The 25,943-nt window shown below is 39.0% G+C and overlaps 1 protein-coding gene across 3 annotated transcripts; it reads left to right on the forward strand.

Annotated features, from left to right (window-relative positions):
- The first annotated feature begins 2,311 nt into the window (after positions 1 to 2,311).
- LOC138602667 (choline transporter-like protein 2) lies at positions 2,312 to 25,903 on the forward strand. 3 transcript variants are annotated; one of them, XM_069674184.1, is made up of 22 exons: positions 2,312 to 2,422; positions 13,677 to 13,725; positions 13,810 to 13,883; positions 13,979 to 14,063; positions 14,937 to 15,021; positions 15,294 to 15,407; positions 15,526 to 15,586; positions 15,726 to 15,849; positions 15,995 to 16,078; positions 16,205 to 16,317; positions 17,507 to 17,638; positions 17,738 to 17,837; positions 18,040 to 18,132; positions 18,822 to 18,906; positions 19,080 to 19,342; positions 19,527 to 19,621; positions 20,579 to 20,682; positions 20,792 to 20,865; positions 20,986 to 21,056; positions 21,971 to 22,059; positions 22,215 to 22,299; positions 25,134 to 25,903. In XM_069674184.1, exons 1-22 carry the CDS (start codon positions 2,395 to 2,397, stop codon positions 25,238 to 25,240), a joined length of 2,115 nt encoding a protein of 704 aa, XP_069530285.1. In that variant the 5' UTR covers positions 2,312 to 2,394; the 3' UTR covers positions 25,241 to 25,903. The 3 variants fall into 3 exon arrangements, with proteins under 3 accessions (XP_069530285.1, XP_069530284.1, XP_069530286.1); XM_069674183.1 differs by lacking the exon at positions 2,312 to 2,422 and adding an exon at positions 10,192 to 10,466; XM_069674185.1 differs by lacking the exon at positions 2,312 to 2,422 and adding an exon at positions 10,192 to 10,466 and having other exon boundaries at positions 22,837 to 25,220.
- Positions 25,904 to 25,943: the final 40 nt, after the last annotated feature.

Here is a 25,943-nt window from a genome sequence, read left to right on the forward strand (position 1 = left end):
CAATGGCTTTTCAACTGCTTAAACTATAATCTCTATCTTGTATTTTTATTTTTTTTTATCTCTGCTTTCAACATTTCCCCCTCTTTTCAACAGGCCCCTGTTACTTGCACACAATGACCTCCCCATATCCACTGGAACATTTACAAATATATAACTGATCATAATATAAAATAAAGTTGGACTTTTCCCGCATCCCATTTTCCACAACATATTGACAGAATTCAGATTATATCTTCCCTTGCATGGTTCCTCTTCCTATAAAGTCCATAACCCAATTAAACACTTCCCTCTAATCCCCAGTGCAGTTTAATTAGTGCCCTCTTTTCCACATGCCTTTTCAACGTCAAAAAACACTGTAACCACTGTCTCTTTATTTACTTGTGCTTTCATCCTCAAGACGCAGCACTAGATCAATCGTACTTCTCCTTAATTGCTTTGATATGCCGCCAACATACCTGTGTTTTCTAATGTGTAGGCTACATTAATCTCTTTGTTTTCATACCTTCTATGACTTTATGTGTTATGTCCATTGATCCATAGTTTCCCTGCCTGCTTGCATCTTCTCCGTGTATCAGAATAATTATTGCTTCTTTCCATCTCTCTAGCATTCTTTCCTCATCTCACACTTTGTTTAAAGCATCCATAGTTTATTCAGCCTTCCTACTCTTTAACGTTTTAACATGGTACAACATATGTAATCCTTCTCCAGTGCATTTTCCCTGCTTTATCCAGCACCCTTTAATTCTCGCATGCTTAAAAGGGTAATTTTTGCTTTTCATCAATAATGTGTATGAAAGGCCTCAATGTTGTTAGACTTTGTTTATTTCTGCCTCTTTTTCCATCGTCAGATATATTATTTGATTTATAAACTTTAACAAATGTGTTTTTGCTATCAAATCTGCCCTTTCCTTGTTTGTTACTGCAGTCTCATTTTGTTCAGTCAGAGCCTTCACTCCCTCCTGTCCACTCCCATCTTTGTTTTTAATCATCCCCCACATCTCTCCTAGCTGAGGTGTACCACTATCTTCTTTATACTGCCTTTACATTAAGGAATGCATTCTAATGTAGCTGACATCAAGCCTTGCTTTAGTGTTTCTATGTTCATAGCATTAATATGACTGGTGTCTGGGTACAGACACTTTCACTAATACATATTCTCGTTCACCTCTAGTTGCACATCCTTCTCCTATATCCTACTGCCTCTTTCCTTTTTTGCCACACTTCCACATAACCACATAAAACAAACAAGGAAAAAAACAGATTAGGTTTAATCAGGACTCTTTGACACTCACAATGCCTGGTGATTCTCTCATGTTGTCTGTAAACTGCTTGAAATCTTGTCCATTAGCAGTCAAGTTTCTCACATTCTACTGGAGAATAAAAATGAATGTCACATCAACCCACACATGCTGTCTCCTGATTTGATTGTATCCTGAGTTCATCCCTTACTTCTTATCATTATAAGCCTGTAATATCCTAATGATGACCTGCTGCCATATCTATAACCTGAATGCCACTCTGGCAACGTAGTGATTTATAGGACTGCACTTTCGTAAAGATGGGGGCAAGACATGCATTTGAAGGATAATTGTCAAAGATTCAGTGGTGAAGATACCCTGTGTCAAACACTGAGGTGATGATCCAGCCTAAAAAAAACATTAGATCCTACATTTCCAATAATGCATCTCAAATGTGTTTTTTATTACACCCCCACTGTCTGGTAAATGTCCACTTTTTATATTGTGGTTTCATGTTTTACTTCAGTAGCCTACATTTAAATCACAATTCCTCTTCCCCCTCTGCAGCCTACTTACCAGCTGTCGTGACTCACTCTGCAAACCAGGCAATGTTGGGCCTGTAAGTTGAATTATAAATGGAAACTTTGCTTTTATAATTAATGTTGTCTTGAATTTCGTCAGGCAAATACAGTTATGCCATGTGTCATTGATTTACTGCACATTTATCTGATGAAGACACATTTTCACACTGAATGAGTAATTATACACAAACACGACCTCGCTATCATTCATTAAATATTGAGATGATTGTATTCGGTGAATTTGCAGGTGCTTATTAGACCGGTACAATAGCTCATTGCACAGTTACCTCTGCATTAGTTAACGGTACTAGAAATGAACCCAGTTGCCAGGACTGTAAACTCCCGCCTATGCTCAAGGATTGGCTTAGCGCCTGTCAATCACTGCGTCCTGTGTCTTCATTGGTCGGTACTCTCGTCCAAGGAATCTCCCTTTAAACGGTAGCAGCACAGTCAAGATTTTGGAGCGGATTTCTACCAAGTGTACAAGTTGACTGAGGGACTGCACGAAAACCTCTGTGAAGGCTGGAAATATGCTGTAGTCGTCGTCTTTGGTCCAGAAGAAACACTCTGTCGTAATGGAGCTGGAGGAGAAACCGAAATATGGTATTTATTTTAAGTCCGACACGGGCACGTTTCACTTCATTTTGTGTGGGATAGCGAACTTACCACTTACTTTAACGTTCATATAACCTAGGTCAGCTAGTTTTGTTTGCTGCAAGACTTTACACGAGCGCAAATAGTTTTTGCAGTTGTTTCAGTAGCTGTTAGTATGTTTCTTATTTTTCTGTAAGTTAGGTGGTACTAGTGAACCATTTTCTCTTATACCCTTTGAACTTATGCCGATATGCCAAACTTAATATTAACTAGCTTACAGTCGTGATGTACAGTCATTGATACAGACACATTGCATACACAATTAGTTATAGTCTGTCGTGGTTGCAAAATGTAGGTTATATTTAGGTAAGCTGGTGGTACACTGGTGCCCCGTATATTGTCAGGCTGTACAATGTCCCAATATATCTTGTGCTTGTCCAGTTGCTGCCACATTCCTCAGACTGGTATGGCAGGCAACGGGGGCTTAGCTGACGCCCAACTATGTATAGAGCTTATTAGAAAATACCTCAAACATGTGGAGAGGGTCTCCGTTTGTTGATGCCCTTAGACTCACTTGGTAGTAACATATTATGCCTAGTTTAAAACCCACGTTGCATGTCTGTTAAAACCCTTATTCCAACATATCTGTAATAATCAAAACAGCATGTCATTAGATGTTTGTATTGTGTTCCCTCTTTGTAATTATGCCCTCCTTACCCAAATATTAATGATTGTGTTGTAGTGACACACCCTGTCATATGCTGTGTGTCATATACATGTTTTTTCACTAGATAGGGGAAGTGCATTTCATGAGAGAAATTAAGCAATAATAAATCCATACCAGTGAAGAAGCATGTTTAGTGAGGAAAGAAAGCAGGACTTGTTTTGGGTCCATAACCAAGGCTTTTGTACACAATAATACTTTAAATAGACTCGTTCTATTTTTTTAAAAAGCGATTTAGTTGTTTACATTGTTCTGGAGCGAAATGTTGAGCATGTTAAGCTTTTGCAGGATTTTGACAAGACAGAATGGATTTCTACACGCAGCACTTTCATAATGTTTTTCTCCTCTTCTCTGCACACACCCTTTTCCACTCAGCCTGCCACATGATGGCTAATTGACTTCCATTACCAACCCCTAACTGGAGACAGAGCCATACGTTCAGTGCCTGATTGTAAAATATTTACGAGAATGCCAGGGATTCAGACAGTTTGACTCAGAGTAAGCTGGCAAATAAGGAGACAAAGGGGATGAACATAGTTGTGTTAAACCCATGAGAGAGGATGGTTGTGACTTGTAGAGATTGGCTGATGACGAATTTTTGAGACCAATACGAATTTTAGTGGGGAAAATTCCACCTAATATCAATATATCATGGAGCCGGAATCAAAATAGACCCTTTACTATGTAGATTTTACACAGATTTCGCACAAATAATTTTAGATTTATAAAGTATTGGTATTATCATTATACAGCTCTGTTGCCAGTAGTCAGGCAGTTCCTTTTACACAGCCTTGCCAAGATTGGACTGTTGCGCCTTGCTGTCTGTGTAAAAAGGTAGGTCATACCGCTGCTGAGCTGGCATCAGAGGTAGTAACAAAGGTGTAACAGAGGTAAAACAGTGTCTGTGTAAATGGCGAAGCTACATGATAACACCGTTACAAATCACCCCAAGCATTGTTTTCTGCATTTAAAACGTTTTTAATAGGCCTATCAGTGCATATCTGAAAACATGTAGACTAATAATGATATGAAAGGCCCATATCAACCCAATAATATCAGCGAATCAATTTATCAGCTCTAGTGACTTGGCAGCAAATTTACCTCATGAACAATAATTCGCTGATTTTCAACCTCAGTACTATCATGCTATCATGGGGAGCTAATGCCATTATGGTAGAAAAAAAATGCAATTTCGCTCTGTGCCTTTGAAGGAAACTATCTGCTTCTCCAATGGGCCCTGGAAAACTTCCGCCAGACTACGTAAAACATGTCATCTGGCGAAGGCCAGGGAGCTTGCTAAACTACACTTCCTCAATCAAGGACGCTCGCCTCAGATGTCATGTCTCATTCAAAATCGTCAGGTTTGAAATGTAGACTACAGACCCGAAGACTTTTTAGACAATCCACCGGTATATTCTCGTCGTATTTCGGTTGTGTACCACTCTGAGCCATTGCCTGCAGCGAAAACGGTAGTATTTTAGCTAGCAAAATGTCAGCGAACAGTGTTTTTCCAAAGTTGTATCGGAGGGGCACATGGTATCTTCTAACACTCAAGTCTGGGGAATGGAAAAGAAAAAATGGCATCGGAACATTTCTTTCTCAGTGCATGTTAAGACAAGATTATTGTTCTTGTCTCTTAAAAATAGAGCCAAGAAGAACAAGCTTTAGTGGGGACATTTCTCAACATACTGTAGGAGCCACCACTGTTTCAGATGTTGGAGTAATTTCAGGCTCCCATATATATATATATATATATATATATATATATATATAAAGAAACCTCAATGACAGGATTGGAAGCAGTCAGGCAGCCATGCCCTGGTGCAGATTAGGTGTAATTATAAGCCATATTTAGGAGAGTTGGTCTGAAACCTGATGCTGAGCTTCTCCAACCTCTCTTTGATGTTCCTGCAGTTAGTTTGAGCTTTCTTCTCACAGATTTTGTCAAGTTTCATTAGTTTTCAGTTCAGTTTTGTACTCTGAAGTTTTCTTCCACACTACTAAGAAACAACCTCAAACCTCACTGTCATTACAGCCACCCGTTTCCATTTTAAACATACTTCATCATACCCTAACAACCCAAACAGAATCATGTGACTTGTCTTAATGTCTGCCAACTGGCCTACAGTCTGAAATACAAAGGCATGTTCAGAGCCGTGTGAGACTGATTGGTTATTAAGGTCAGGGAAAATGAGTTTGGGTATGAAGAGATAAATGCTAAACGGTTTGATGTGGAAAAGGACCACGTCAGTGATCCATCCTCTTGGTTTATGGCTGTGTTAGTCAGTTTCTTGTTCCTGTCAGTAGCTGTGTTTTGGCTGATCTCAGTGACCCCTCCTTATTGACAAAGAATGTTTCTTCCTGTAAATAGGAAAACAACACATAAAAAGGAACTGTTCCAATGCCTGTGTGTGTCTTATAAAGTGTCTTAATGTTATGATGAAAGAAAGAGATAAAGTTTAGAAAATGTCCACTTCTTGTTAGATTATAGAATTATAGGCTTGTTCTGTATAACTCAGATGTATTTATAAATCTTGGTTTCGCTTTCTGTCACCTGTGTCTGTTACTGAAATAGCTACACTCGGTGTAACAACAGAGATAAGGGCTTGGTATTACTGGAAGGGGAATCAGAGAGGTCCAATTAGATCAAGTTGAGATAAAGTACTGTTCCATATGCTGCTATCGTGTGAAATCGCGGTATGTCCACAAGTTAGTTTTTTTTGGGATCTTTGCCTTTATTTGATAGGAGAGCTGAAGAGAGACAGGAAATGTGGGGAGTAGAGAGTGGGGGGTGACATGCATGCACCAAATGATCTGCAGACCAGGAGTCAAACCTGCAATCAGTGCGTTGACGACTGTAGCCTCTATACTATACATGGGGCGCCTGCTCTACCAACTGAGCTAAACCAGCGCCCCATGTCCACAAGTTAACTGTTTTAGAAACTGGGAAACATTTTTTGCTGCCTCTAGACATTATGTGACAGATATTTTGATGTAAGGTTACCACATCTTGCAGTAGATGAGCTCTGTAGGTTTGTTTGTGTGTGATTGTTATGTGGCTTCCTTTTAAAATAGATCTGAACTTCTACTTGAACACTCCACACCCTCTTACTGTAATGAAAGACATGTGGGAGGTGGGCAGGGAGGTCAGCAGCCCTCAGTCTAGAAGAGTCTGCTTCACTTAGAGTCTGACTTCTGTATTGTTTGGATATAAGATCAGCTCTTAGATTTCGAGAGTTTGAGCCTTTTTTCTTTTAAACCTTAGCTGTTTTTATTTGACCTTTAATGTAGCTTCTTTCATTTCTTAAGAACCAAAACTAAAAAGTATAGTCACTAGCAAAAGGGTGGTTGGAAAATATTAGCACTTGCATGGTTACTGCACTAGTCACAAATGTTGGAACCCTGACAGCCGACATGCTGAACTGTCACAGTTGTAACGCATAAGAATTAATTGCTGGGCTTATTGTTATTGTCACAACTCCAACAACTACATTCTATGACAATTCAAATGTCCTTTGTCAAATAGGTATTGTCATTTACTGCAAGTGTAACATGGCTAATTCTGTTTCTAATATACCCAGTATTGTCTCTGGTTTATAAAACTATAATTAAATGTATGTGCTTAGGGTCGGGGTAAGTAAGTATGAGTAAGTTAGTATGAATAAAGGCCCAATCCCAATCTCGATCCTGAAGTCTAAGCACTGAAACTAACAGACTTTAATGATGTCAGGCGTGCAGTGCAGGAGTCTGTGAGGGTTTGAGAACTACATACAAATCAGCAATGGGACACACTAACGTTACATGATGCCTGGAAACAAGATGCGCCATTAAATAATTAGAAAAAAAACTCCAGCATGTAATTGTGTCTTGCATTACAGCGTTTACATATTTTAGCAAACTATCAAAAGTCATTTTTTAATCCTTTGCGAATGTTTAACTTAAAAACATAAATATAAAAAAACATGCTATAGATAAGTGACGAACTGTCGTCACTTACAGATACTCAATGCTCGCTTTGTTTACATTTAGACTTTTTTTTGTTCAAACTTTATTTAATACTACTTCAATAGATTCATTTACATTTAGTGAGGGCTGGGCAATCACGTTTGTATACGTCACCAAGTTGGCTATGAACTCTGGTTAAGTCCCACAGGAAAGTCTGCAGATATGTGGACTCAGAAAGTCCGCAATTTGGCGTTGAAGTGTCCACATCAGAGACCTCACGCACTTGGCGGTTTGACAGCGGGACAGCACTAAGCACTCACACACTTTCCGGGAACGCCCCTTAAAGTCTGTGACTGTGGGTTGGCCAATACCAGAGTCCTGAACCTGAAGTAGATAAATGCAATGGAGGCATCAATAAGGGGCTTTATTGTCGTGTCAATGTCTTCCATGAAAAAGGCTCATCAGCTTTCTTGCATGTAAAGAAGCGGTAAGAAAACGTAAAAAAGAGAAAGTCAGGAATGTCACGAAACATAAGAGCAAATTCAAAGTTAGTACTGCACCTTAGAAAGACACATCCAGGGAAACAAAGAAATCAAGGTTTTACTTCCACTTTTGATTCTTCAAAAACACAACTCTCCAACACAATATAAACATATGATTTAACTATTTGTGTTTTTAAGTTTTTCTTCCTTTCTTATAATAAAGATGTAATTGCTTAATGATTAAAACCTGAATAAACAGAAACATTTATATTGTAAGTGCTATAATAAGCCAAGCACAACAAGAATGATCTCTGTAAATGGTTGCCGAGACGTATTAAGAAAACAGTATGGCATTTTATAATCAAATCAAAGCTCTTCCACATGTTGCAAATGTCTGTTAATATTTCCTTAATGCTATATTAGAGAATGCTCAAGGGTGGTCTGGTTGCACAGAAGTGGTCTGTTGGAGTTAGATCCATTAACTGATTAAAATGTTGCTCAATGCCACAAAAAAATAAAAAAGACAAACAGTTAATGTAGTGCATTTAACAGATAGCAGTGGGTTTAAACTTCACCTCACATCACTCACTCTACTGTCTCACAAAGTATCTTTCTGCCAGTCTAAGCAAAAGGTCCAGGATTAACAAAGATCCAAAAGTGAAGGACAATAGTTGGAAGTAAGTACTTGTTGTGATGTGTTGTCTCTTGTGTGGCATGTCTGGTGTTGTTAACCAAAAAATCAAATTCCCTAGGAAGTACAAGCTTCTGAAACAACCCCGTTAAGCAGGAATATTGGCCGAACAACTAAATCAAAACAGATGGAAACTTTTAGTCATTCCCGCTGAATTGTCTGTTTCAGCCAGCATCTGTAAAAAACATTTACAGCATTTAGTCCTTCTGTGGGCTCTTTGTGAAACTCACAAAGAAACTCTTTCCGCTTCCTCTTCTGATCTGATAGTCAATTATTGTCGAATGCAAAACACAGAGTGATCGCAACTTTTAACTACATGAAAGCACTAAAGAAGGAGAAAAGGAAGAAGCTGAAAAAGATTTGCTTAATCTTGGTGAAAGTGTAATACTGCCATGTGCCCACCAGATGGTAGAAAACACTCTGACACAACAAAGGCATTGTTCCAATGTCCATGTTTATATACTATTAAGTCTCCTAGGAAAAAAAGTTTTAGTAAGCCCAAATATATGCAGCAGTTTGTCCAATGCAGTATGCCATAAACATAGCTTTGTCCTACCTGTTGCATTTTGCAGTATGCAAGCCTGCGTTTTTTTTTAAAGCGTTTCTGTCCAGCAATCCTCAGAGCAGGATACAAAACCCTGGGCCTACGAACAAATTCTCGTACAATCTTTTCTTATTTTGTTCGTACCCCTTGATTTGCGGGATTCACCAATGTTTTCCTATCTTTGCTCTTCTCTCACAGATCTTTTGCTATTGCTGCATTTTTGATGTCCTCTTAACACCACATTTACTTTGCTTAAGTTGATTTGAAAGTATTTTGATCTGCTACTGCTGTAGTTCTTCTTCTTCATACTGTGGCATTTCTTCTTCTTCTTCTTGTGCCTGATGTGGACACGCCACAACATGCACCTGGTCTTATATATAGTTTAAGGGGCGTTACCTATGCTAGTTACAAAAAATCAACCATGCGCCTTCAATTTGAGATCAAGTGGGATTCATCATTTAGCTCACCTGGGTAAGAGCAGATTGGGATGGTTAAGAACGTTTGGTGCATCCGTCGTTGTCTTCTCTTAACAGAAAATTTAAGAGATATTCAAGAGACTGTTGCCCATTGATTGTGCCCATATGGGCTGATTCATTGACACATTTGTCTTTAACTTCATTGAAATAATTAAATCCATAGAGAATAAATTGTAAAATATATTGAATTGTTTAACAAATAAAAAATAGGGTATACATCCAGAGAATACAAAAATAGCCTGTCTAACAAAAATACATTGTAGGTACAGAAAAGAACGAGAATAGAAACAAAAACATCTGTGGTCTGCAAAAGAAATGGAAAAATTAAAAAAGTTTAAAATATATAGTTTTGCTAATTTTTCAGTTTTTAATTTTCAATAGTGATCACGTAAGAGAGCACAGACGGATGCAGACTTCACAAATGTATGAAAAATAGGATCAAAGTTCAGGGTGTGACTTTATGACAAAGAAGCATGTTCCAATATGCGTACTGCATCCAAAGTACCAACTTTGCAATAGCAGCTGCAGTATACTGTGATAAAAGAAAAATTTTAGCTTCGCCATTGGGTGCTTTAATGGCAATTAATCAACATCACAAAATTATAGATCTTCCAACTTCATTGTGTGCTTTAGTTCACTGTCGGTGATGGTATTTGCAGCTCAAAATAGCCTGCACACCTGATTCTAATCTCTCCTCCACAGCACATGCACCGAGAACCACTGGAGGCGACGTTGCAGTTGCTATTTTTCCTGTTTACTCCAAACACATGGTTTTGATATCCTCCATTCTGCCTTTAGTTTCCCACCTCTTATACAACAGCAGTCCCCACCCTGTCTGTCGGCTTTTTTGAGACACAAAAACAAAGTCGGATTTCAGATAAAGAGGTCATTTTGGAAGGGGGAGGAGACACAGAGAGAGATGCACAGGTGGGGCACAGATTGGAAAGAGGCAGTTGTTTCAGGATAAACACAGAGGGGAAGTGTGTGGTGAGGTGGAGCGCGGCTATTCAGGGACAGGTCGGACTGGTTTCTCCCTTCACAATACTCGTGCTCTCAGTTGTACCCAAGGAGGGAGGAACGAATGAACCAGAAACGGGGAAAAGAGTAAAAAGGCTCCACAATTTATCTCAACCTTTGGCCCTGAAAGGATTTTAAACATGCCTGAGGATGGAGAGTTTTATGGAAAGCACGGTAAAGGCTCCTTTTGCTTAAGTTCTATATTTATTTGCGTTTTTTGTTCTTTTTGTATCTGAGAAATGTTAATCTAAGACATGTCACAGGACTTGCATTGCATTACTGGTTTGTCTTTAGGCTTTGCTGCTTTGACTGTTTAAAAAGTGAATCTGTCTCATGAGGTGTAAATTGTTTTGAGTGAAACTTGAGTGGCAGTATCAGCATGTCAACATTGTGGGGGGGGAATGGGTGTGTGTATGAACCGGCTACTGCTGGCAGCTCTGCTGATTATACAGGTGTGTGAGAGCAGGGAGCTGTTTTATCAGTGTTTTTTCTAGCACACAGATCACTCCCGTGTGTGTGTGTGTGTGTGTGTGTGTGTGTGTGTGTGTGTGTGTGTGTGTGTGTGTGTGTGTGTGTGTGTGTGTGTGTGTGTGTGTGTGTGTGTGTGTGTGTGTGTGTGTGTGTGTGTGTGTGTGTGTGTGTGTGTGTGTGTGTGTGTGTGCACTTTTAAAAGCAGAGCAATACTGGGTCAAGGCTTCACTCAGCCTGTCGCTGATACTACAGCTCTATGTTGAAGTTAACAAGGCCTTCCTTCTGTTTGAGTCCTCAGACTGATTACAGGCATCACATTAAGCACCCATAGTCTCTCTGACAGGAAGCTCTGACTTCTCTAAAAGCTTGTCTGGTAAATGCTTGCTGCAGCATTATTCTCTGGAGCACATGAATATTTCATGTGCAAATATCCACAGAGAACATCATACTTCTGTCTAGACTCAGTGTCCAAAGCCGCATATGTACGTACATGATGTAGCAGCATGACATTCATAACAATACTTTTGGCCATCTTAAGCCTTAACAAGTCAGCCATGATGTCACCATATTCACATGGCTGCCATTTTCCTGTGATGTCACACTCAGGGTGGGAAGCTCAATCTATGTGTTTCAGGTTTGCAAATCATATCCGTTTAGGCAATCTGACAAATTGTCATCCTTTCATGCTTCCTGACAGAAGCCATATTTCAAGAAAATAACGTGTGAACTCATTTGGTTACGTTAGACGACAGCTAATGTTAGCATTCAACCACCTCCTAGCTAACATTACAATTTGGTGTTACATAATATAAAAGGAAAGGTGTTGCCTAAATTCTGAGCCAACAGTTTTTTTAGTGCTTTTAAGCAGTCATGTTGTATAGGAAGTTCTTAAAGCTAACGTTTGCTGTTGTGACTTCGCTCTGAGTTATTCAGTGTGTTGTTTCACGTTAAAATGTGGCCCAATGTCCTCTGTGGTTGTATGATTACTTGTGGTGATTTTGGATACAGAAACATTATTATGTTTGCTCTTCACCAATAATGTGACACATGATTTTCTGACCTGCTAAGTGAAACTAATGAATTCATGCTTGAGCCACACTTTGAATTTGCTTAGATAATGAACGTTCTGCCTCATGCTAATGACACGATGACCTCAGATAACCTGCAGCACAAATTACTTTGTGCCTTGTATGAAAATATGATGAGATCCCATGGAACAAGACTTAAATACTCGGAATCTCAAAATGACATTAAAGGCATGATGGTAAAACCACATGGATGATTTATTGATCATGTTCAGACAGGAAACTTTGCCTTAGCTTGGAGGGTGTTTAGCTATTCTCACGTCAAAACAACAATAACATAAAAAGATATGAAGCAATTAATTTTATTAATTGCACAGAATCATCATGCAGCCTAGTCCCAATACAACATACTACAGTTGGATTGAATACATAGAAAAACATACTGTGATAGAAAAAAAGCAGGCAGATAATGGATCAAAAATAAATGTTAAATGTAGACCACATTAGAGCCAATTGATGATAAGGAAATGTTTGATTAAGTTAATGGTTGTGTGAAAAGTGGTTTAAAATTTTGATTTCCAAATTTGATTCAAAAAAGAATTTAAAAAATTACATTTAATTAATGGGGTTTACCTCTGCTAAAATTTCAACATCATGATGCAGATTTGTAAAAAGTAAAAATTAAGCTTTGAAGGTCTATCAACAAGAGGAGACGAACACTACTTCTAAAATGCTCTTTTGTTGAACAGAAGTCGGATCGATCATTTGTGATGCATTCAAGGAAGTCAGGGAAATCTGAACGCTGACTTTCGTGACACCGCGTCAAGTTGAGTTTTAGATCTAGAACAGATTGTTAGCTGTTAGTAGCAGATGTTTGTTTATACAGATTAACACGAAGGTAAACCATCAGATGACCCCTGATAGGAGCCGGGATGTCATTGCGGCGGATTACGTTCCGCCTGCTTTTGCGCTCCACAAGGACTGTTTCTCCTGCATACGTCGCAGCCTGCTGATACGTGATTGATCAATATTACTCAGACTACAAGCGTACTACAAATGGAAACCAGAACACTTGCCGCCCAGAAATCCACATCCCTGCCTACAGATTCTACATTTCTATGTAGAATCTGTAAATGGAGATTACAGAAAAACAGAAAAAAAGTGACACTGTCTCATTCTCAGTGCTGTTTTGGTTTGAAGAACCCAAGTTTAACCCTAACAATGTGTGCACCATTAAACTCTTTGGCATATATCTTGCATCAACATGACATTAGTGCATTTTCAAACTATGTATTATACAAAACATGATGTTGGCCTTGTTATGTTGCCTCTGACTTTCACATGGATTTCCTGCTTCTGCTTAGTCACTGGGGAGGAATTTGTTGTGTTGCCAGGCGTGTCTGCCCGGAGGGAAAAGTCATCTGACAGAAGAAAGAGAGGAAGAGGGAGGGGGGGGCGTAATGTGTCATAACCTTAAACAAGCTCCCCTTTAAAAAATCAGTGCTCATCTCTTTTTTTAACAAATTACGTTGCTCTAACACTCGTAGACCTCTTGCCAAGCTAAAGTCACAATACTAAGATTTCACCATGACTAACATGCTGCTCCAATCGTCACATTTACCAAAGTGGGAGTGGATTAAAGCTTAAAATTGTTATGTGGAAACAACAAGGATACTACAAAGAAGATTTGTTGTGTTTTATTGCTCAAAAATAATAAAGGCCACTCTACTGAAACAGCAGTGTGCTTATAACTAAATACTATTTGACGATTAACAAATGAATTACTAAATCATTTCTTATAATCAAGTTGACATTTACTTTCCTCTGTTATCTTTTAATGTAATATATCTTCAAGGCTCTCAACTCACTCTTTTTTTCTCCTACATAGGTGAGCCGAGGAAGTATGACCCGACCTTCAAGGGCCCAATCCAGAACAGGTAAGATCAAGCTTTTACTTCTTGCTTTTACTGTGTTTAATTGTCTGCGAAGAGTTCTTTGAAACTTTGCTGTCTTCATCCCAGGGGCTGCACGGACATTGTGTGCTGCATCCTCTTCATTATTGCCATTCTGGGTTATATTGCAGTTGGAATACTCGGTAAGGAAACAACAGCAGTTTGGTTTACCTATAAAAATTAAAATGTAAAGCCTACCTATAAAAGAAACCTTGTAAAACTATGTTTGTTCTTCCAGCCTGGTCCCAGGGTGACCCCAGGAAGGTGATTTATCCCACAGACAGCCGAGGCCAGTTCTGCGGGCAGGCCGGCACCCCACTTGAGTAAGTTGCTTTCCAATACCCCTTATCCACCAAAATTAGCGCGTTGACGCAGGTTTTTCAGACCTGGGAAGACCTGCTTATAAATACCGATTGTCTCTTTTCCTATTGCTAGTGGAGTATTCTCCTGTCAGTCTCTTTTCTGCTGCGTCACCGTCTGACGTCACAAACGTGCCGGAAACGGGGTTAGTAAACAGTGAAGATGTTACGGTGGTGAGGTCTTTATTGTATCTAATACTCATTCAGTCTATTTATAAAACTCGGCACCGACAAATTTGGAACAATGTTTGAGCGCTGCTTAGACGGAGATGGGCGGAATTTGTATCTGAGATGACAAGGAGTCGCAGAAGTTACCGACGGAGCATAGCATTGCAACGGAAATGGGGCAGAGATTAGCGTGTCGATACAGGTTTTGTCCTCCCATCAATGTAATTTGAGTCATTTGACCCGGGTCTGAATGCCGATTGTAACCTTTCCCACTAAGCAAGAAAGCCGGGTGTTAGTGGGTCTTTTGACCAGTGGGAAAGGGGCTTAACTATAAATTATTGTCCCAGTTTCTTTGCTTTCTGTTAAAGCTTTCACACCATAATGTTCAGAACAGTGTGAGCCTCAAGTGTCAACACTTCAATGCAGTTCTTCTCACAACACCAAGGTTTATACACATTTAACATTTGAGGTTAATAAAATCCTGTATGAAACCACACAGATAGCGCTTGTATTTACCACCACTCAGATGAAAGAAATCGAGACAAAAAAAACGAATAGGGCATGTTGCACTAGAGACCTTTTTTTTGATGGACCCTGAAAATCGTTGTAAGTTTTCTTTCCTGCAAGCTTTTTCTTCCTCCTGACAACTTTTTTTGTATGTTTCAACAGGAACAAGCGTCAGCTGTTCTACTTCAATATCATGAAGTGTGCCAGCCCCATGGTGCTGCTGGAGTTCCAGTGTCCGACCACACAGGTGTGAACTCCACTAATCTCTCATCATATATTCTTCTCTGATCATCCACACCATCCAAAGTTTGCTCCTATTGTATTTCTTGGTGGAGCGTTTGAATTCTGGTTGTTTAAAGGATAAACACATTTCAAACTCAATCTGTTGTTATGTATTGAATGGATTTGGAGGGATCAGTTTGTTTTTGCATTCTCTCTCCCTGCTGTGCTGCTTTTTGTATCCAAGTGTCATGCTCTTTATCTAACTGCTTCCTGCTGTAAATGTGGCCCCCTCCTCAGATGTGTGTGGAGAAGTGCCCTGAAAAGTTCATGACTTTAGTCAAAGCCTACACAAACAGCAAAGACTTTGACTACTACAAGCAATTCTGCAAGGAAGGTGTGACAAATAAGATGGTGAGTTCAAGCTAATAGTTATTGAGACACTAAATATAATCCTTGTTGGATGCTTTTTCTTTGCTGCCTTGACTTCTTTTTTCACTAATGCACTTTTTCTGGATATGATGTGTTTCAGGGTATTCCAGAAATTCTCAGGTTAGGCCTCTGTCCTGCCATGCTGACCCCCAGCAAGCCCTGTAAGTTAGATTCCTATTCATCTTAATATTCCTCCTTTAATTACATTTAGTTTACATCCAGAGAGCAACTGTAAAAAGTTATTTCATATAAAAAAGTATTTACTTTTAAAGGTTTGACATGTCCTCTGCTTTCCTTCAGTCACTCGTAGGTGTTTCCCGGCATTGGGAAAGAAAGGAGGGGTAATAACTGTGGGAAACAACTCTCACTTTGACGATGGAACTGGCAAAATACGAGATGCCAAAGATCTTGTGGACGGAGTCAAGTAAGTACATCACTGTAATTATAGTAACAGAATGATAATATTGTGTCACCTTTGAAATAGCTGTGGTCTGGCCTGTCCCAGCCTGCCACACTGGTCCCCCTATAGAGTATATCAAATAGATGAACTTACAGGATTCTCTCCACAGGAATGCCACTGTGGTTATTGAGGCTCGTCAGGTGGTCATGAAGATCTTTGAGGATTACACGCAGTCCTGGTACTGGATCCTGATGTGAGTTGCTCAGCTCCATTTGTAAACCTGCATCTTTTAACTTTGATCCGGTTTGTCTGCGAAGAAGGAAACCTCACATCTCTGTGCTTCCCTCCTCTCCTCACACTGTCATCTCTCTCTCTCTAGAGGGCTGGTGATTGCTATGCTCACCAGCCTGCTCTTCATCGTCCTCCTGCGCTTCTTGGCGGGGATCATGGTCTGGGTCATGGTTGCCTTGGTGATTCTGGTCATAGGATATGGTAAGGGACCAAGCACAAAAGCCTTAGTTATTCTCTTTGTCATACTTACCACAAAATAGTTCAGCACATCAGAGCCTGTTTCTGGCAGCAGGTTTAACAAACTCTACATGTGTATGTCCCAAGTGTATCCCTGTTCAATACCGCAAACCGATAAAGTATATACTTATCTTTAAAGTCGTCCGATTTTACCGTTAGTATCCCAATAAACCCAATGCTTTAGTGTTGTATATACAAAAGAATTGAAACATTTGCTGTAAGACTTCTGCCCCTTTTTAGAGTTAAACTCACAGAAGAATGTTTTCCAAGAATGAAATGTTCCTGCCAGACACAAATGGTTTAGATTTTTTTACAGCTGTGAGCGGCCTTCCATTTCCTTTTGTGAGTTGTATTGTTTGAGTAGTGCACACATAAAATATAAACACCGCTGTCTTCTGTTGCCAAATGGCTCCCTAAAAACCTCGGCTTAGCACGGTAGTTCATCCACATGGGCCTGGTTTTAAGGGAAGTAGCAGTGAAATTCTGCAAGCTCCATAACTGGCTATTTCTCTTTCAACCAGGAAAGCACTGGGACCTCTTTGAAACCAAAATACAACATTGATATTTTCTTTTTGTCCTTGCCATAACCTTTTCTAAACCTAGCCAAAATAGACAGCCACATTTTGGTTAAGTCAGGCACAAACAGTGCTTGGTTAGTTTTTAAAATGGATCAGGGTTTGAGCTGAATTAACAATATTTTGGATTACATGGATATTTTAATACAGACCCCCCCCTAAGCAATATTAAGTTGAGTAGTTGTTTTCCAGTATAACATTTGTGATGGTCAATTTTGGAATTTATTAACAGTCGGATCAAATTGATTTGACAATCTGCAGAAGATGTAGGTGCGGTTGCAGCTGTTTTCAGCAGCTAAGTTAGAAAGAGCAAGAAATCTAAAGGTGTATTCCCAAATCAACAATCACAAAAATATACTAAAGCATCCGTTAGATGTAACAAGGCATTAGGTCTCCTGAGCGGATATTCTTTGGATTAAAGCAAAGAATGATTGATAATCAATTCTTTAGAAATCTGTAAATGTGCTATCATGTCTGAATCCAGCTGCATTAAGCTTATGTCTGCTACATCTAAGAGAAGCGTAAGCAATTGAATATTTAATCTGCCATGTGTTTGTTTTTGTGGCGTGGCTGTTCAGGAATCTTCCACTGCTACATGGAGTACGCCTCCCTGAAAGGAGAGCCAGGCGCTAATGTGACTCTACAAGAACTGGGCTTCCAGACCGACTTCACAATCTACCTGCAGATCCGACAGACCTGGCTGGCCTTCAGTCAGTACACAGCTTTTTATTTAGACATTTCACATCATGTTGCTTTTACAACTAAGACACTCAAAGGACCCCCCTCTCTCTGCCACTCTTCTCCTCTAGTGATTATCCTGGCCATTCTGGAGGTCATTATCATCTTGATGCTCATTTTCCTCAGAAAGAGGATCCTCATCGCCATCGCTCTGATCAAAGAAGCCAGCAGGTCAGACTTGACATTAGAGTAGAAAAACAGATCAATAAAAGATGAGATGTTGAGTGGTTTTGTCTTAAAAAATAATTTTACAGAGGCTCATATTATTGATTAAAGTGTCAGGCTAATGGCACACGCACAGATTAAGTAATCAGAATGTTGCTCATAGTGGTGATGGATTAGCTTCTCTGACATGTTGTTGTTGTGTTTACAGAGCCATCGGGCATGTCATGTCTTCCCTTTTCTACCCGCTGTTCACTTTCGTCCTGCTGGCCATGGTCATCGCCTACTGGGCTGTTACTGCTGTGTATCCTTTCTACTTTATCCATCATATAATTGTTTTTAAGGCAGATCAAACACAATTGGATGACATAAAAAGAGGATGAGAAATTGGCCTCCGTTCAAACTTGCAGACTTGTGCCACAACGTCAGAACATGAAAAGGGACAGGACTTCAGACATCAGTTGTTGGACATAAAGCAAAATTCCAAAGTATAATAATGGTTCTTAATGGAACATTACGAATGTTGGCAATTTATGCAGGATGTATGCAGGGTCTGCAGTTTGATGTAGCTATTAACACTGCTAATGCATATGCATATTTTGTACGTGCAATATCACATCTCACTGTATCAGTAAACCTACATTTTGCATCCATATTGATGCATATCATAAGTCAGAGTATGGAAAGTCTGCAGACCAAGCCAACTCTCTGGATGTTAGAGTCTGCCTGACGCTCCTTGTGGACTTCTTGTTGGAGTCTACATTTGGATTAAGCCTTAGTTTTGCAGTTAGAAGCTCCTATGTGTACGTTTGTGCAAGTGTATTAAGCAGATAAGCCGTAAGATGTTGACACCTAAGCTCAGGTCAGGTCAGCCACTCATGACTTGACTTGACTTATGATAGCTCTCACACACTTTCAACAAGACATTTTAGCTCGTGTTGAATGAGGTTGACATTTAAAGTCCTGATTGTTGTCCTTGACTGCACTGATCAGCTTCTTGTCTACCTCAAATGAACCCATCTACAAAGTTTTCAATGAGACAGAGTGCGAACACTCAAGAAAAACCTGTGACCCAGCTGTAAGTTTTCCCACTTTCTTGTCAATTAATGTTTGAACCTCTAGGCAGCATTTGAAACCTTCCTACCAGAACTACAGGCTTTGCTTGATCCAACAGTTTCTTAAAGTTATTTGTTGCTCAAAATTTCCAAAGTGTTTATACAAAGTCTCTATATAACCTGTTTCTGTGCCCAGAACTTCACAACCAGTACTATGAAAGAGCAGTGCCCCGAGTCCGAGTGCCTTTTTGCTTTTTACGGGGGAGAGACGGTTTACCACAAATACCTGATCGGCCTGCAGTTCTACAACGTCTTCCTCTTCTTCTGGTGTGCCAACTTTGTCACGGCTCTGGGACAGATGACCCTGGCCGGGGCCTTTGCCTCGTATTACTGGGCCTTCGTCAAGCCGGATGACATGCCCGCCTTCCCTGTGTTTTCTGCCTTGGGGAGATCTCTCAGGTGTGTATGCATTTGTGGAAGACGTTTCTGCTCATCTCACGTTTACGGAGGAAATGTAGAAGAAAATCAACAAATGCTTGTGTTTGTCTTGTAATTTTTCTTATTTCTTATTTGTGTTTTGTCACTAGGTCTTCTTTCAGTTAATAACTAATGACATATTTGTGTCACTTGTCATCTTGTTTAGGTATCACACAGGAACTCTGGCATTCGGCTCGCTCATCCTCTCAATCATTCAGATCATCAGGGTTTTGCTGGAGTATCTGGACCACAAGATGAAAGGTCTGCTACTGTTTTTGACTACAGTGAGATGAAGATGAGATGATTAGTTTATATAGTAACCGTGGGAAAATTCAAACATTTTTCTTTATGCAAAGTTATAAGATATAATCTCCAAGATTTTAATTTAAATAAATGTCTGTTAAGTTACTATCTATTGCTGAATGAGGTAAAACAATGGTGATTGAGCCTCTGGCCCACTGATGAAAGCCTTTGCATTTGCAGTATATAGTATTATTATGGACTGGGTGTCTGTGGCGACATTCATAAAAAAAATCATAAATCATCGCCCAGTTAGTGACGTGTTTTCCATCACCCAGCAGTGGTTGGTCTGCCAGAGAGGGTAGGTGGAGCTAAGCGGCTGCTTTTCCAGTCTCTGCAAGTGTTGCGAGTAAACAGTAATCTTCTATGGCTGAACAAACAAAGAAAAGATCGATGACCATAGGTACAACTACAAAATTAAGTGAAAATCCAAAGAAAAAGAGACAAATTTAATGCTCAGATGAAGGCAAACACTCTAAAAAGGAAATCGACCGTCAACAAGGAATTAACGAAAATTAAGAGTTACAACCCAAACAAAGGGAGCCAACTGGGACGTATGTACCTGCAACAAAACTTCGAGATTATATCTTTAAATAAGTAACATCAAAAAATTAAAATACTGTAACAAGCTATTAAAAAATGTAAGTTCTATAACCCACATTTTATATATATAATTTATATTTATATTTAATATGAATATTCCTCGTTTAAAGTGTTTCACAGTTACAATTTTATTGAAATTCAGACATTGATGGTGCAGCACTGTGTAATACCTCGTTATAAAGTTTTAGTTTTTTTTCCAACCAAATATATTTGCCCTGCTCGAAGGCAATTATCTGAAAAAGTATTTCAAAGGGGGTACATTGTTGAAAACTATTGAAATGCATCTTTATCTAACAACCATGGTTTCTATCTCAGGAGCCAAAAACAAGTGCACCAGGTTTCTGATGTGCTGTCTGAAGTGCTGCTTCTGGTGTCTGGAGAAATTCATCAAGTTCCTGAACAGAAATGCCTACATCATGGTGAGTGTCTATATGTGTATTTTTCTGTACTCAGACCACCTTTAAAGATTCACTGGTTTCATTTGTAATGTTGAAGTATTTGAATGTAATGAGTGTGTTTGGCCTCTAGGTGGCAATTTATGGCAAAAACTTCTGCACCGCTGCCAAAGATGCCTTCTTCCTCCTCATGAGGAACATGATCAGGTGAGTGTATATAGTGTTTTTGATTGCAAAAAAGAGACTGCCAGTCGTGTAAGATTTAACATAAAATTCTGATTTGTGAAAAATTATTGAACAGATAAATGATTTTCTTTAATTCCCTAGGGTTGCTGTATTGGACAAAGTGACAGACTTCCTCTTGTTTTTGGGGAAACTGCTCATTGTTGGGCTCGTGGGTGAGTCTCTTTATCTCACCCTTATTCATCCTGCTTTAATTCTTAATTTACCATATACTGTATTTCATACTAGACCAGCTTTTCATGTACATAATTAATGTTACATACATTATGTGTGCATTGATGAGGATAAGCACGATTTTTGGTTTTATCATGATATATTATCATATGAACATATCGATCTGAATGTTACTGATTCGGTCTTCTGCTTCTTTTAAGCAGTACACATTACACTTTAAACTTAAACTGCATAGGTCCTCATAATGAGCTTATGGCAGTCACTGTGTAACACAGAGCAACAGAAAGGGCCTCCATAGACTTTAACCATAAGAAAACAGACCGTCCACAGGTGGTTGCAGTAGTAGTCACTAGAGCTTCAACTCCTTTTGCAACACAAAGATAAGGCTTCTGTATTTTGCATCATCATGTTGAATGTTCCTCAGTGGCCTTTTTACATTCCCTCATGTTCGTTGATTAACATTGTGATATTGTGATTGTGATTGTGATAATGCTCAGTGATTTAAAATATAAACTATAACAGCTAGAGAATAACTTGCATAACTAACAACCTTTTAGGTTAAACAAATTTGAGGAAAAACACATCTGAAATTACTCAAGACATGATTAAAAATCAAAATACCTAAACACTCAAAAAAATGCACATATCTCAAAGATATAGAAAAGTTTATAGTTTGAATGACTTATGGAATGTTAAGAAATATATTGTTTGTGTCTCTATATTCAGAATTGTAAAGTATAGATATGTTTTTGCATTTATTTAGCAAATTTAAGAATAAAAAAATGGTGATTTTAAATTCAGTCAATAAGAGGAGTCACATTAGCTGTGTACCAACAACTAAACATGATTTGATTTGTGAAACGTGTGTAAGCTTTCTATGGTCTTCGATCCACAGGAGTCTTCGCCTTCTTCTTCTTCTCCGGCAGAGTGAAGGCATTTGAGAATACAGCTCCCCATCTCCACTACTACTGGGTGCCAATCCTGGTGAGTCTGACGGTTCCTCCCTTTCTAAGAGTTAAACACCACTTATGTTGTGTTTTACAATGTTGTTCCTGTTTGCTCTGCCTTTTTTTGTTCTGATCCATGGTGTTACTAAATGTGTGTTTTTATTAATTAAATGTGTATGATGTCCTCACCAGACTGTGGTGATTGGCTCCTACCTCATTGCCCATGGATTCTTCAGCGTGTACGCCATGTGTGTGGACACTCTCTTCCTCTGTTTCTGTAAGTAGCTGCTCCACAGCCATCGTTGACTTCATGTGTATATCTGAGAGATTGTTTCTTTATGTGGAGTCCATCTGACACTTGTTTGGACAATCATATAGTTTTATTGAAGATTTCAAATGCAAAACTTGATAATCAAATCAAATCGTGAATCGAAACTTTCCTCACTTCCTCGATTGTTGCATTGCTTCTGGTGTTGGGCTGTCACTAATTCTAATTTGCATGAAAAATGGTGCCACACGTAAAAGTTTCCACCATTTCACATTAACGGTCTATGACAGTATGTTAATCTGGAAAGTGCTGCTGCTTGGTGATGAACTGTTAACTTTCAATGCTTGTGGGTGCCTTTGCTTGCTTGCTATTTGACCTTCTTTCTCTTTTTGTCTCTCCCTTCTTTTTTTCTCACTCCCACAATTCACCACTTCATCTCCCCCTCCCCACTGCTCTTATAACACCTTTTAAACCTTGATTTCAATACTAATTTTTCTGTTCCATCCATAAACACTTACAAATACACACACACACACACAATATAAGGTGAAGACCTGGAGCGCAATGATGGTTCAGCCGAAAGGCCTTATTACATGTCCTCCACTCTTCATGAGATTCTGTGGAAGAACAAGGCAGAGGATCCGCCTGCGTCTTCTGCTCAGCAGCAGGGCGATGAAGACGTCCCGCAGAAACAGCAGCTGGATCAGGAGGAGGACGCAGCTTAGAGAAGAGGAGTTTTGTGGGAAAAAGGCAGTTTGCGAGAGCCATCACTTTGTTACAGTAAAAGACGATGTAAAAAAGTAACACTAAGGAGCTGGTGCTGTTGTGACTTTTCCAAGATGAGCAGGTTGGACACAAAGGAGAATTTGCCAGAGGCAGATTATAGAACAACTGAAAGATAACATGCCTTAAAATTGAAGGATGCAGTGTTTTCTTACTCACAGCTGAGTGGTGCATATTTCCCTTAATCTATTCTGTCCTTAAATACAAGGAAACATGGGGAAACAAGTAAAGGATTTGTTGTTCATTGACCATTCGCTAAACCTAACCCAACAGTGCCTGACAGTAAAATCAACCATACCTCGGCACTGCAGGTCTTGGAAGCTTTGATTATGTCTACATTCAGAAACGATGGTTTTCCACTGCAGTTTAACAAGTTTGTTGTGTCTTCTCTCGTCGCTTTGTGCTGCTTTCAAGAAAAATAGTGGCACACCTGAGGCCACAATGCAAAATAGAGTTTAATAATTCAGGTTATTGTGGCAAACAACAGCTCAACAAAGCTACACATTTGTTGTAAGAGGAATCTTCTCCATATTTTTTTCATATTGAATAAACAGACTTAACAAAAAACAAACCCACTTTGATCTGAAATGATCTTGGAAGTGGGGATTTAAAGAGATAACCATATCTCTGTTCAGTTTAAAAAATGCATTAGTGGTTATATAATTGTTAAATAGAAGAAAAAAAAATTACAAACCTATAAGCAAACTTTTATAGACTGGATTTAACTGCTTATCATTAGCATGTAAGGCTAACTAGCAGAACAAAATACTAACTCATTGTGCAAAGATTTTTACATCTGTACATTGTCAAAAGCTCTTAGGAACTAGTTGTACACTGCAATAGAAGAACAGAGCTGTTGTTGTCCCCATGTCCTCTGCACTGACAAACAATTGGCAAGGATGCTGACTCTTCACAGCTCAAGTATCAGACTCTCACCACAATAAAGTAGGTCATAAACTGCATATTTTGGATTCTTTTTTTTTCCAAACAAGCGAACACAAGTTAATGCGTAGGCAGTCTTTCTAACTGACCCACTTTTGTTAGCTTAATTTGCTTGCCAGTTACAACTGATACAATCCTCCTGTGACAGACAGGAGCCAGGTCAGATGGAAAAATCTCACGTGTAAGAAATGAAATGCCTGCTTTTGTTTACCCTTGCCTGAATTCAAAGATCTATTGTTTGAAAACATAACCAGGAAATACAGGAGTATCCACTAGGGGGCGGGGCTTAGTGAATGGTCTATTGAACATCAAGTATATGTCTTGGACTGTGCGCTTTAATATATGCACAGGAATATTGTTTGTGGGTGATTTGTTGCATGAGTAAGATGATGAAAAGTCGTCTCATTTTCATTTTTAAATGAGTTCCTCATTTAACACTCTTTCTTGAGTTTCAATACCATTGTGCTTGAAATGTAAGTAGTTAATACCTGCTCCACTGAAATTCTGGAAATTGTATAAATGGCTTCCTCCGAGGCTGATTGACATTTCTAGACTGTGTTTAGCTTTTAAATAGTTCCTCCCACTGCCACTCTCCAATAGAAACTTGAAGCCGTTAATGTGCCTAATAACAGTGTTAATATTGGTCGGTTTGCACCTTTTAACTTACAGTTTTAAGAGGTCATAGTTGTTTACAGTTTTATGCAATTACACCCAATAATCATCAGTGCTTCTTCTTTAATATGCTGCACTCTTGATGCACTTTACTTTCTGTTCCCAACAAGTCATAACCGGTTTTATATTGAGGTTAGTTGCTCTGTACTCTTATGTTCTGTTATGTAGTTCTGCAATTTTTACCTCTTTACAAATGTATGGGAATTTTGTTTGTTTAATAAACAGCATTTGAGAAATTTCCACTGCATAAAACACAGGGTTTAATGGAAGCATGTTGTTGTAAACTACCAGATTAACTAGTTATGACTATTTATTATGAAGTTTAACCCTAAAATGCTTATTTGTACTTAATCTGCCCAATGTCTGCTTTGCAAAAAAAAAAGTTAAAGTTAGAATAGTGCGTCAATTTCCTAATTTAAAAGCTGTTTTATTGAATCTCTTTCCAGTGGAGGATCTTGAGAGGAACGACGGCAGTGCAGAGAGGCCTTACCTGATGCCCGAGAGCCTCCGCAAAGTCCTGAACAAGAAGAACAAGGACCCACCGGCTGAGTGAAGCACCTCATCCCACAGTACAAGCCTTCGTGAGGCGAGTCTGTGGGCTTAAATGGACTGTGGGTTTGTTCAGTGGACACAGGCTTGGACATGAACCTGATGCCATCAATCACCAGGAGCCTGCAGGTGACAATCAGTAGTGTCATCCATTGTTACTCCAAGGTCTCTGTTTCTTTTGAATCAGACACTTTGGTTTTTCATTATGTCTGCTATTCAATGTAGAGGTTTGAAGATTTATTATTGAACTATTTTATAGCCTTAAAACACTTTTTAAGTATGTTGTAAACATTTTTATCAAAGCTGCAGTGTCAACTGTTTCATTTTCTAATATTTAAGCATTATGTCAAAGTAAGCTTAAATGTAATCTGTTGAGGTTGTTTATAAGCTTTGCATTTTTATTTGCATTTGTGTCTTTTTAAATATGTAATCTTGTGTTATATCTAAATATATATTTAACCTTCTGTTACCAAAGCCATTCATTTGCCACTTGAATGCACAGTGGAGGTTTACATCTGCTGTTGTAGTGCATCTTTTACATCAGACCTATGCAGAGAAATAATAATCGAAACAAAAGCAAACTATAATTTAACTGATGTTTATGGTTATACTTGTTTGTGGAGTTGAATTGAGGGAGTTTTTGAAATAAAAATAGTTTTTTACACAACTGTGTGAGACTGTGTCCTTTGGGCTACAGTAATCACCAT

The sequence above is a fragment of the Semicossyphus pulcher genome, unplaced genomic scaffold (genome assembly GCF_022749685.1).
Source record: "Semicossyphus pulcher isolate SPU_LCO1_2020_fin unplaced genomic scaffold, fSemPul1.0.p SCAF_23, whole genome shotgun sequence".
In the NCBI taxonomy this organism is placed as follows: Eukaryota; Metazoa; Chordata; class Actinopteri; order Labriformes; family Labridae; genus Semicossyphus; species Semicossyphus pulcher.

Bases quoted from the DNA above. Each gene is read 5' to 3' on its own strand.
- LOC138602667 (XM_069674185.1), top strand. From the start codon at position 10,433: ATGCCTGAGGATGGAGAGTTTTATGGAAAGCACG. The intron at 10,467-13,676 runs GTAAAGGCTCCT...TCTCCTACATAG, and splicing joins AGAGTTTTATGGAAAGCACG to GTGAGCCGAGGAAGTATGAC. The intron at 22,300-22,836 runs GTAAGTAGCTGC...ACACAATATAAG, and splicing joins CACTCTCTTCCTCTGTTTCT to GTGAAGACCTGGAGCGCAAT.